Consider the following 12,474-nt stretch of genomic DNA (forward strand, 5'->3'; position numbering starts at 1 on the left):
CTGCTATACGCGCGCCTAAAACAAAAAACAACAGACGCGTCTGACATGCGTCTGCGAATGGTAAATTGGTTTATGAAGAAAGGAAATGGAGCAGTAGCTGTCTCGCATATCTCGGTGGACACCTGAACCGCGCCGTAAGGGAAGGGAGGTAGGCCGGAGTGAAAGAAGAAAGAAAGATGTGCCGTAGTAGGTGGATGGATGGAAATGTTTATTAAGGCGAAAGCCTTTAATGGCGCATACTGTAGTGACCAAGACGTGTTAGCAAATTTGTCCGCGTTTCAGTTTGGTCGAAATGGTCGTGACAACACTGCGCGCGAATTTTGACGGCTGTCCACCGAAATATGTGAGACAGTTACTGAGCAATTTTCTTTCCTCAAATACAATTTTCGACCGGTGCCCTCCGAGATATGTGAGACAGTTACTGCGTAATTTCCTTTCCTCAAATACAATTTTCATTTTCTTCATTACGGCCCCTCTTTCTCTTTCTTCTTTCACTCCACTCCCTCCCTTCCTGTACGGTGCGGTTCAGTGTCCACTGAGATGACCGAGAGTTACAGCGCCATTTTGCTCCTCCTCCTGGAAATGCACCGGGCCGCAGGCCCCGGTGCATTTCGTTATATTGCTAGTGTGCCGAGGGCGCCCGCTTGGATGGCTCGGATGGTAATGAAAGCCGCCGCCGGCCGTGCGGGGGCGCTGCTAGGCGCGAGTGTGCAAATATTCCTAAAACCACATCCGCAGGGATAGACGAAATTCCAATTAAGCTGATTAATGAACTTGGCCCAAGAAGCAAGGACGCGCTGATAAAAGCATTGGAGGCAGTCATAACAAATCAGCAAATTCCGCACAGCTGGAGACAGAGTAAAATAAATTTGATTTATAAAGGGAAAGGAGATAAGATTAACATAAAATCCTTCCGTCCGATTACGATAACATCTGTTATGTACAGGCTGGCAATGCAGGCGGTGAAATTAAAAATGCAGTCATGGTTTGGTTTGGTTTGGTTTATTGGGGTTTAACGTCTCAAAGCGACTGAGGCTATGAGAGACGCCGTAGTGAAGGGCTCCGGAAATTTCGACCACCTGGGGTTCTTTAACGTGCAAAAATGCAGTCATGGGTAGAAGGGAATAGGATACTCGGAGAACTTCAGAATGGGTTCAGAAGGGGTAGGCGGTTAGATGATAGCCTGTTCGTGCTTACCCAATGCATAGAAATAGCTAAGGCGGAAAATAGACCTCTGTTTATAGCCTTTCTAGACATAAGCGGTGCATACGATAACGTGAACAGGGAACTCCTGTGGAGCATATTGAAAGATTTAGGTATTGGTGATGAGGTAATTGATTTTCTACAGGAAATATACCGAGATAATGAAGTTGAAATTACATGGGAAGGGAAAAAAAGTACCACAACTGTGGGGGTGCACAAAGGATTAAGGCAAGGTTGCCCTCTATCACCGCCGCTGTTCATGCTTTACGTGATAAATATGGAAAGAAGGATAGAAGAAAGTAATCTGGGTTATAATCTATCGTACAGATTAGGCGGAAATGTAGTTGAGCAGCGACTCCCGGGTTTAATGTATGCGGTCGATATTGTACTGTTAGCAGATAGCCAGGAAGATTTACAAACTTTGGTTAATTGCTGTGGAGACGAAGGAGACGCTCTAGGATTCAGTTTTAGCGCAACTAAATCAGGTGTGATGATTTTTAACGATACAACTGATCAGGTGCTTACAACACAAGGCCACGAAATACCCAAAGTGGCCGAATACAAATACCTCGGGATATGGCTAAACGAAGGGCAGATATACACGGAAAAGCATGAACAGGCTCTTAGGGCAAAAGGACGAAGAGACGCCGGGATAATGAAACATAGGGCATTATGGGGGTACAACAAATATGAAGTACTAAGAGGTATTTGGAAAGGAATAATGGTGCCGGGACTTACTTTCGGCAATGCGGTTCTGTGCTTAAGGGCAGAAGTTCAGTCGAGATTAGACGTAAATCAGAGAGCTGTTGGAAGATTAGCACTAGGTGCCCACGGCAAAGCCACAAACGAGGCAGTACAAGGGGATATGGGCTGGGCATCGTTCGAGGCACGGGAAGCTAAGAGTAAAATACTATATGAAGAACGCCTGAGGAAATTGGACGATAACAGATGGGCAGCTAAGGTATTTAAATATTTATACAGAAAGAACGTTGACTCACAGTGGCGGAAAAGAACTAGAAAACTAACCAGTAAGTATGCCGGTCATGAGGACGGAGAAAGAAAGAGCATTAAACCACAGGTTAAAAACGCGGAAGTTAAAAATTGGATGAATTCAATGGAAAAGAAACATAGTGTAGACCTATATCGATTCTGGAAAAGGCAGATCAGGAAATAATTTTTCTATGATAACTCAAGAGGCAGTGCCCTACTTTTTGAAGCTAGATCAGGGTGTCTTAGAACGCGCAGCTACAAAAAGAAATTTAACGAAGATGACACATGTGCAGTGTGTGGTAGATCTGTGGAAACAATTGAACACCTCATAATCAAATGTGATGCTATCCATCCGGATGTCGATGCAGGCACAGTCACTCTTTCTGAGGCCCTAGGGTTTAAAGACAACAATGGTCATGTAAATAAATCTGCAGTGGAAGTCAGCAAAAAGCGATTGGAGGATTGGTGGCTGAAAAGCAGAGATGTGGCATAAGGTTAGAATAGTAGGAAACCGTAGGCAAAGTTGATGGAGAATCTTAATGAGAATTGCCAACACAGTAAACAAAAAAAATAATAAATAAAGAAAAGCTGAGCATGGTGGCAATTGCCACCACCCCGTTTCAAAGGGGGCGCTCCTATCCATCCATCCATCCATCCGTGCTGCTTCAGCACTCCAGTGTGCCCGCTTGCCTGTAAGCGTCGCCGGATGCCAACATATTTCGGAGAATGTTCGTCTTAACCACTGATATCTACCCCGCCGGATCTTCGTAGGCGTTATTAACAGTTTCTGTCAGCACTGCTGAGTGAAAATGTTGTAGGTCTTTTGTTTTTATATTTACAGAAGTCAAAACGCAGCGTTGTGCGCGTGCCAGGTTCCATTTTTGTTCTGTATTTTGTTCTCTGCTTTGACATTTCTGCGAAAAAGCAGACGATAGCAGTTATCAGCCTGGTCATACAGTTTAGTGCGTGTATGTGTGTTTACATATCAATAATCTGGGAATGTTGTTGTTGTTGTAGCCTACGACAGAATGGCACATACCCACTCTGGGGGATCGGCCAAGAATCTGGGAATAAAAAATGTACCCGGAACGATTTCAGCTTTTATTTCAGCAGAGAAAGAGCTTTTTTTTTCGGCATCTCAACACAAGACAGTACAAATACACAAGCTCAATACAAATTATGCAAGCCGGCATTCGACTTTTCAGCTTTACCTTGAACTATTGGCAGTGCCGCAGCTTCAAATACTTCTGCCGCTGCCTTTGTCCTTGACGCTCTCTGTTCAAACCTTTCACAAGGAATCGAAGTCGCAAAAGAATGTAGAACTTAAGCACAGTTGCTAAAGTATTTTTTCCGTGTTCGGGACACCCTAGCTGAGGAAATGTCAAAGAGTGCAGACACTGCGCAAACTCCTGCATGCTGCCTTCGTGCAGCTTATTTTTACTAAAGAAAGCAGTGAATGCATCCTCCATGACCCTTACAGCCTTTGCTAAGTCATCAGTTGGATAAATCAGCCCACCGTTATCAAAATGAGCTGTGAACCAGGAGTCGGCATCGTTCTGTGCATCTATTCGGGTGGTGCACAACAGGGCCGCGCAGCTGGTACACGGATTTCTAGCAACAGCTTTTCTAGCCACGTAGCCCGCAGCGTAATAAACTAAAGCTGAGTTGCTCTTTTTTTCAGAATATCCTTCATGGTCATCTTCAAGCTGAATGGATCGAAAAACATTCTCTGCTTCGTCAATGTTTCCACTGTGGGTTTTTTGCGCAAAAGACACGACACAAAGGAACGAGGTAGACAGGACAAGCGCTACCTCGTTCCTTTGTGTCGTGTCTTTTGCGCAAAAAACCCACAATGCTTAGGCACCAACTAGCATGCAAAAACATACTCGCAAATGTTTCCACTGTCGAGAAGGCTGTCCAGTGTTTCTGAAAAGGACTTGCCTGCCACTTCAGGTACATCAGCAGTAGTTAAAAGCGATTTAACAACTGCAGGAGAGCAATTGCCTCCTCTTGGTGACCTTGCAAGGTTGTAAAATGACAAAAGGTTGACAGTTATCAGAAACTGTGATACAGTAGGGTGGTCGTCGCATCCTGAAGACTGCCTGATTATCCCAAAGAGATTTTCAAGTTTGTCTTGGCTCAAACGTGCAGTTAAGAGGTATTTGAAGCCTGCAACAGTGGTGAGGTGGGATAACAGCTCTAGAGTGCTTTTAATTGTGATCCTCAGCCCTGCAGCTGTACTTACGGTCAAAAAGCCTCCTCCGGCTGGCTTAGCATTGGCCTCCCACTGATCTAAGTAGTCTAAAAATTCCTGCATGAACGTTACATTTGGACTGTCAGGCTTTAATGCTCTCGTGCTCACTCTTGCTGTCATAACTCGGATGAGTTTGTTGAACAGTTGAATGAAATCCTAAGTTGGCTGCACTGCTTTGTACTGAGAGGCGACATGTTTTCTGTGCACAAAGAGCCCCTTGATAACCTCGTCCCCAAAAAGCTGGAAAGCGAGATTGACTTTCATTTATCGAAGCAGTTGGGCTTGATATGTGCATGTGTAATGCTAGGCATGGCCTTTAGAGTTACGCTGTCACGATCTGCATCCCAGGCTGCCTGTATTATTCCACTGTGAACTGGGCCAGATGGTGTCAAATAGCCCTTGTGAACAAATCCATTTCTAACATTCTTAATTAAATGAGGAAAATCCGAAACGAAGAAGAGCTGCCTTGTAGGGTCCACAGGATGCTGTGTGCTGTTCTTGATGCGGCCATCTGCACAGACTAAAAAAAAGGTGGTAATTGGATTTCTTCTATAAGTAACTGAATGCTTTTCACATGACCTCTAGAAATATAACAAGGAAATACTAATAAAACAACGACAGTAGTAAATAGTGGATAGACATATTACCAAATTAAGGAGTCTACATAGGAAATACTTACAGAAATAAAACATTCACCTGAACGCCGACAGAACAAAAAATTTATACAGCTGTCTATTAAAGAAGAGGTACTGTGATAACTTTGTTTTGCGCTCCTAAACTTTACCGAAGTCATATAGTTATCTTTAGGGCGATGATTCTTACACTGATGAATACTCAACATACTACAAGATATTTGATACAAGCTACAGCGCCAGCTTATCAAGCGAAGGCTTAATATAATGAGCACAGTAAAGATTCCGTATATTGTTCTATCCTGGCTATTTTTTTCTTCACATGACACAAATCTGCATGGCAATCTCACCTTGTACACCCAAGCGCCGCCACATGCTCCGGTTCCAGCTGGCGCCGTCGCATGTTATAGTGTCTACAAATAAGCCAGCTTGTTCTGAAAGAATAGTGGCTTCTACAATGATCTTTGCAAGAGTTGGCGCCTTCACATTCCCTCTGGAAGCGAAAATTCCAAGTATCTGCGTCCAGTTTCCTGAAACAGGGGCAAGTGAGAATAATACGGATATGTGTTGCTGGCAAGTGCTAAAAGTGTACATCTAGAAAATGCAATTTCAAGCAGCTTACCTGTGAATGGCTGGAACAGAACAATCATAACGTGGTCCGCTAGAATGCCTTTTTGGTCACTTGATGATTGGTCGCCAAGGTCAACGAAACCCTCAATGCCACCTGAATTGCAAAAAAAAAATGGGATAATACCGAGCCCTTTATTCTTTCTTACGCCATTTGCAAATTTTTACCTATGCAGCAATTCAGATTGAGCATTGATTTTCTGAAGTTAAATTGGAATGTGCCTTTGGAACTAGGCACCTGAAAATTAAACCGATGATTTCATGCATTGTGGACATGGGAGTAAAACTCACCGTTAGATTTCACATCAAGGTGCTCTGACAACTTCAGTTCGTCGATTACGAGACCACCATGACGGCTGAAGGCATCCATGTCCTTTGTTTTTTCCCCGAGGGCAGCGTACACTTTAGGATTCAGTCCAAAGAAACCCTTGAAGCGTTGTAGATATTTCTTAAGGCACGTTCGACCTGGAAGTACCATGACTTTTTCTTTCCGCAAATGTTCATAAAGTCTGGGACTGCGCATCCGCATCATTACGCACTCAACAATCCATTCGCCAGAGTAAGCCATTCCTCTGACTGATTTTCGTTGAGCAGCCGCGAAGCAGTTCTTGACTGCAAGTTGCTGTTTCTGAGGGAGAGCCCGAATCCTAGCTTCTATAGCCTCTTCGGTGATTGATTTATTTTCTTCTTTCATTCGAGCCACTTGTTCCTGCACACTGGCAAGTTTCTTTTTTGTCCTTCTCAAGTTGCGGGAGATGTTGTTGTTGTTGTTGTCCTCTAGAAAATGGCGCATACCCACTGAGGGGGATTGGCCAAGACACAGGCGGCAACTGATAGGTGTACAAAATGTTAAACAAGAAAATAATGGTGGGGAAAAATAAAATATTCATGATAATAATAGCAATTAGAAAATAAATGAAAGGATCTCAGATGTGTGATTGAAATAGGTTAAACAAATGCTGTGAGATCGGTGACTGAAATAGAGAACGGGGCTAAATATTCCACGTTTCAGAAAGCTTTCATTCCAGAGAAATATTGATCATGAGAAAGAGCAGAGCTTAAGACGGCAGCCGTTTAGTGTCTGTAAGGAAGTTTTGCATGGCGGAGAGCACATTCCAGTTGCTGTGCCCAAGGGAGGAAGCCCCAAGAGACAGAGCAACCCCAGCTGACAGACTTAGACCAAGCTGTCGTAACGGAAGCTCCAGCAGGCGGCTCCGTAAAGAGGAGAAACGGCGGCAGGTCAACAAGAAATGATCTATCGTTTCGGGTTCTCCGCAGAACGGGCACAATGGGGAGACCGCCAGACCAGATCTATAAAGGTAGAAGTTTAAAAGAGGCACGCGACAACGTAGACGAGTGAAGGAAACCTCAAGCTTGCGTGATCGCCATCCTTTACTGCACCACGGGTAAAGGAGATGCCGGAATTCGGGAGAGGAGGTCAGAGCTGATGCTGCGAATTCTTTCAAGAGCAGATACCTGCGAAACCTGGCCGCGGTAATATATGCGCTGGGTGGAAGCACAGATACGACTGGGCCTTGAAGAGATGCCTTCGCCAGGGTATCAGCAACCTCATTCAAATGGATTCCTCTGTGCCCAGGCACCCAGACCAACCGTAATGAACACACGTGGGGTGGAACCAAGCATTTGAGTAACCGAAGTGCCTGAGATGTTGTAGGCGCGGTGAGAGAGGAACACAACGATAATGAATCTGTCATAATTATGACAGAAGCAAGGAGCTGTTTAATTTGCGCAACGCTAAGACTACTGCTAGAAATTCGGCCAAATAAATAGGGGTGTAATCGGGAAGGCGGAGTGAGAATGACCAGTCAAGGGAGATGGAGAAAATGCCAACACCGGCCTTTTCTTCACACTGTGAGGCGTCTGTCGCTATGAGCACATGAGATTTAAAGCACAGCAGGTAATCCTGCAATAGACCGCTGAGCAAATGAAAAGGCATTAACTTTGCATGTTTTGGAAAGATGTCATCGAAGACAATCTGAATAGATGAGTTGGCGCATACCGGACGGATGTCCGAAATGCGGACGTTTAAGGGGTCCAGGAGGGATTGCACCAAACATATCTGAGGGGTACGGAAACGAGACCAGGTTTCGTTGAAAAATAGCCTAGGCTGACGAAGGAAGATCAAATTGGAGGCATGGAGCGAAGAATCGCACATTCTTACGAACGTTTTCACCGTTAAGAGCCGAAATCTAGAAGTCAATGATGGAGTACGCGCTTCCAGGTACAAAACGGAATTCGCCACAAATTTTGGAAGGCCCAAACAAAGGCGCAACGCCTCCCGCTCCAAGAGAACAAAGGGGCGAAGTTTATACGCTGGTGCACCAGAGAATAAAACACAGCCGAACTCTAAGACTGGACGGACGTACATTCTATAAATTATAAGAAGTGAGTGCCTTCTCATGCCAGAACGAACACTGCTCAGCCTGCGCAGCATACCGACTGCTCGGACTCCTTTCACAGTGATCTGCTCGATATGGGCCGCCCAGAAAAGAGAAGGATCATAAATTACTCCGAGGTATTTGACACTTTGCACTTGAGGAATTACATGGTTCCGGTAAACAATAGAGATATTAACTGGACAAGAGAGCGGAAAAACCAATAAAGCACATTTATTGACATTAAGGGACAGATTAATGTCTCCTAACCATTGGTCTAGGACATTGAGGTAGGACTGTAAGGACTGGTACAAAGAGGAAATGTTCTCTGAAGCAAAAAAGGCGATGTCATCAGCATACACATAGATGGACACCTGAGGACTGCAGGGAATACTGTTGAGTAAGATGTTAAAAAGTACAGGGGATAGGACCGCCCCTTGGGGCACTCCTCTCGATTGTCGAAATTTGCTTGATGAAACACCGTTCTGAAAGCAGTAAAATTCCCTGTCAGCAAGGAATTCAGCAACCCAAGCCACAAAGTATCTCGGAAGTCCTACTGCCTGCAGTCTTTGCAAGAGCGTCCTGTGCTCAACGCTGTCATAGGCTTTAGAAACATCTAAAGTAACAAGGGCTGCGTATTGATTTCGGCGCCGAGCTAACTGTATGCGGCTCTCCAGATCGGTATGGGCACACCATATAGAGCATCCTGGTCTGAAACCAATCTGGCAAGGGTTCAACAACCCAGCCTCTGAAATAACAGACATTATTCTACCATGCAACACCCTCTCAATTAACTTAACGAGATTCGAAGTTAAAGAAATTGGCCTTATATTGTCTAACACATAACCATCTCCCTGCTTTTTAAGCAACGGGATAACCTTTGCTAAACGCCACTCATTTGGAATCCATGGCCCCTTAAGAGAGTAATTTATAAGCGCCAGTAAGTCGGTGGGAGATTCCTCGAACAAAATTTTAATCATAGAAGAAGTCACACCATCAGGGCCAGGGGCCGCGGGTGGAAGGCGGGATACAGTGTTCGAGAGCTCAGTGAGGGTGACCTCCTCGAAATCGTCCAAAGTGGCAAGAAATCTCTGAGGAGAAGGAAGAAGAGCCGTAAACCGGCGCTCAAGACCTCTGCCTATCTCTTCCAGGGACTGTGCAAGTTCAGCCGGTGACTGAACTAGGGAGACAGCGTTCATGGTGGACGAGATTAGTTTCCTGGATTTTAGGTAATTGAATAGAGCACGCCTATTACCAGATTTTGAAAGGAATTCGTAGCGTTCAGTATCGTGCAACTCCTTTGCACGAGATACGGTGCGCTTAAACGTAGCTGCAACGAACTTATAATCGATCCAGTTTTTGGGACACTGATTATGGAGAAGTTTCTTCCAAGCAGACTTTCGGCGCCTATAATCGCGAGCGCACTCTGCGTTCCACCAAAGGCACGGCGATGTTCCCTTATGTGCCTGAACCAAGAACTCCGATTTTTTACGAGCTCCATCCAAAATTGAACAAATGCGGATGGCATTATCTCCACTGTTGGAATGAGATAATTCCTGAAGGTCTGCTTTGAGGGCATTTTTAAAACTGTCGTAATTTATGAATGTGCGCCGTGTGCTGTTAGGAGAGGTCAACTGGCACATAACTTGGAAGCTGATCGGAAGGTGATCACTATTGGAGGCACAGTCAACTGGCGCCCAAGAGGACACAGTTATTCCGGGGGAAGAAAATGACAAGTCTAACGCTGAGCGAGCCTGACCACGGACAAATGTGGGGAGACCCGAATTTAAACATATGAGGTTATTCACACAAGCCCAGTCCCATAAGAGCGTACCGCAGCGATCTGTACGAAACCCCCACGAAACATGATGCGAGTTGAAGTCTCCAACAATTAAAACCTGTTTCCTGCAACTAGACAAAAACGAGTCAAGAGGCCGAACGTCATGCACACCTGTTGGAAAATATACATTAGCCAGAGTGAGTGGCTGATATCCAGGAATATTGAGATCAAGTGCCTGAATTTCGCACTGCCTGTCCATATATTGAAATGACACAGATGCCCTGTGGCAAAATTTTGTGGATACGAACAATAGCAACCCACCACCTCTTGAGGGCCGGTCAAGCCTGAAAGAACGATAATTTTGTAAATTGTACCTAGAATCTTTAGAGAGCCACGTTTCCTGAAGAGCAATTAAATCTGGACTTAATTTACTGATTAAACAAACTAAATCTGTTGAAGCAGAAAGAATAGACCGGCAGTTCCACTGCAACACCTTCAACGACCCTATGTCGCCGAAAGGGCCGCAGCGGAGACCGCCTGCTTCTTCAACCTGCACATTCGGTTTTGAGCAAGCACTCGCTGGTATTTGCATTGGGCACAGGAACTTCCTTCAGTTTCCGTTGTTAACAAGCACCTTGCTGCAAAGTACATCTTCCTGTACTGGATATGTTTGCTTGACACTGGCTTTATGCCACTCCCACAGCAAAGGACCATCGCAGAAACTTTCTGTACCAGCAATTCTGCCTCGCTACGCGTTGTAAGCACCTGCTTGCTGTGCTCCCTTCCTCGCAAGTGCACAGTGGCTAAAACAGTCCCCCCCTGCAGGCAAGGCCTTGCTAAATGTAACCATCCTTTCAATGAACAAAGTTCCGAAATTGTTTGCTTCGGCTTCGCACAAAGCATAGCACAAATTTTCACCGGACGCACTTGGGACTTTCATCCATGCAATCGGGATGAAGATATCACTAAATGGGTGGCCACTCTCGGCTGATGGCAGCTGTACAGCCTGGCTGTCACTTTGCGACGGTGACTCTTTCACTGAACCGACCCTTTCGTCGGGGTTGATGCCGGCAGCGGCATCGTCATGACAGGCAGAACTGTCAATATTATCTTTTGCACTGCTATCGGTCACATCGAACGGCTCAGATTTGTTTCGGCGCCGTTTTGGAGTAGGCTCCTGCAAACAAAGGTTCCTCACCTTTCTCTTGAGTGCTTTTTTGGGCACTAGATGCTTGGGATATTGCTCAAACAATGTTGGCACGGCATCAGGTGTTAGACGCGGTTTTTCTCGAGCTATCTCGTTCACCACGCCGTTCACAGTCACCTGGAATGAACGTTCAATGTAATCCTCCTCAAAATGTTTCTCGCACACCACGGATGCTGGTGTCAACCGCCGGTCCTTTCTTTTTATCAGTCTTTCCCACTCCAGCAATCGCGCAGCGTCGGTGGGAGCAGTAAACAAAGAAACATGCTGCTTATTCGAACGGTACCCACTTGTACACAGCGGGACGAAACACGTTCTCTCCTTGCTCTGTCTCTTTGGTTTGGACATGTTGTGTCGATAGCACTTGATGAAGTGGCACCAAACATTAACCCTGTGCCTCGGTGAAGAGCAGATACGGACACAAGGCACACAATAACGGGCGCACACCAGCAACAGCTTTCAAACGTGTGACTTTACGATGCGAAAGTGCCGCGTCGTCTGCTGTGGCAGTACCCCCCCGACAAGCAGCGCCATCTGTCGCCGGCAGTGGGCTTTCATCGGAAACGCAGCCATCCTCTCCCATAGCGGAGCCCTTGCGCTCGTCACACTAGCAGTATTCTGAACAAAGGGCAACGCATCGCGCCGAACGGGTGGTGGCGTTCCGTGGACGATCTGTGGCATTCGGCCGCAGCCTTCGGGCTGCGGCCGTGTATCTGTTTTATGCGAAGCATATTACTAGAGGTACACTACAACCCTTCGCCGTGGTTACGCGCCGTGCACACCACGTGGTACAGTGACGTCACACCACGTGACATACCACGTGACACATGACGTCACGACAGAGGAAGATGAGGGTCCACCCAATGCCTCCTTGAAAGAAGTCTTTCAGGAGGTATTGGTCCACCTCGCGCCGTCGCTGTGCAGAAGTGCAAGATGCCGGGCTAGTTGGTAATCCATGATGAAATAACAGCGCAAGGAACGGGACGAAAACACGAAGGAAGAAGACACAGACACGGGCGCTGCTAGCAACTGAAATTTTATTTCGAAGCAGGACACATATATAAAGTACAAAGAGGGGGGTGTGTCCAAGGCGATCCTGCACAATCACCGAAACCACGTGGTTGCACGCCGTGCAGACCACGTGGTACAGTGACGACACACCACGTGACATACCACGTGACACATGACGTCACGACAGATCGCCGTCACGCGCAGGGAGAGGGAGAACGATGCCATCGCTCAGACACCGGAATGTCCTCGAGCGGCATTCCCACGCATCTCGAACGCGCGTTCACACTCGGTGTAGGTGAAACGCCCGCTCCACCAATCAGGCGGACGCGGCTTCCGTGGCAATCCAGGCGCCCACCCAACGCGCGTCTCGGGGTTAG

General features: G+C 46.3%; 1 protein-coding gene across 1 annotated transcript; it reads right to left on the reverse strand.

Annotated features, from left to right (window-relative positions):
• Positions 1-5,397: 5,397 nt before the first annotated feature.
• On the reverse strand, positions 5,398-6,499 carry LOC149366769 (uncharacterized). The gene is made up of 3 exons (XM_089571742.1): positions 5,981-6,499; positions 5,702-5,792; positions 5,398-5,609 (listed from the first exon to the last, which is right to left on the reverse strand). The coding sequence occupies exons 1-3, from the start codon at positions 6,497-6,499 to the stop codon at positions 5,398-5,400; spliced, it is 822 nt and encodes a 273-aa protein (XP_089427868.1).
• Between the last annotated feature and the right edge of the window lie 5,975 nt (positions 6,500-12,474).

The sequence above is a fragment of the Amblyomma mixtum genome, chromosome 1, assembly GCF_055824585.1.
Source record: "Amblyomma mixtum isolate Tamu chromosome 1, ASM5582458v1, whole genome shotgun sequence".
Classification (NCBI taxonomy): Eukaryota; Metazoa; Arthropoda; class Arachnida; order Ixodida; family Ixodidae; genus Amblyomma; species Amblyomma mixtum.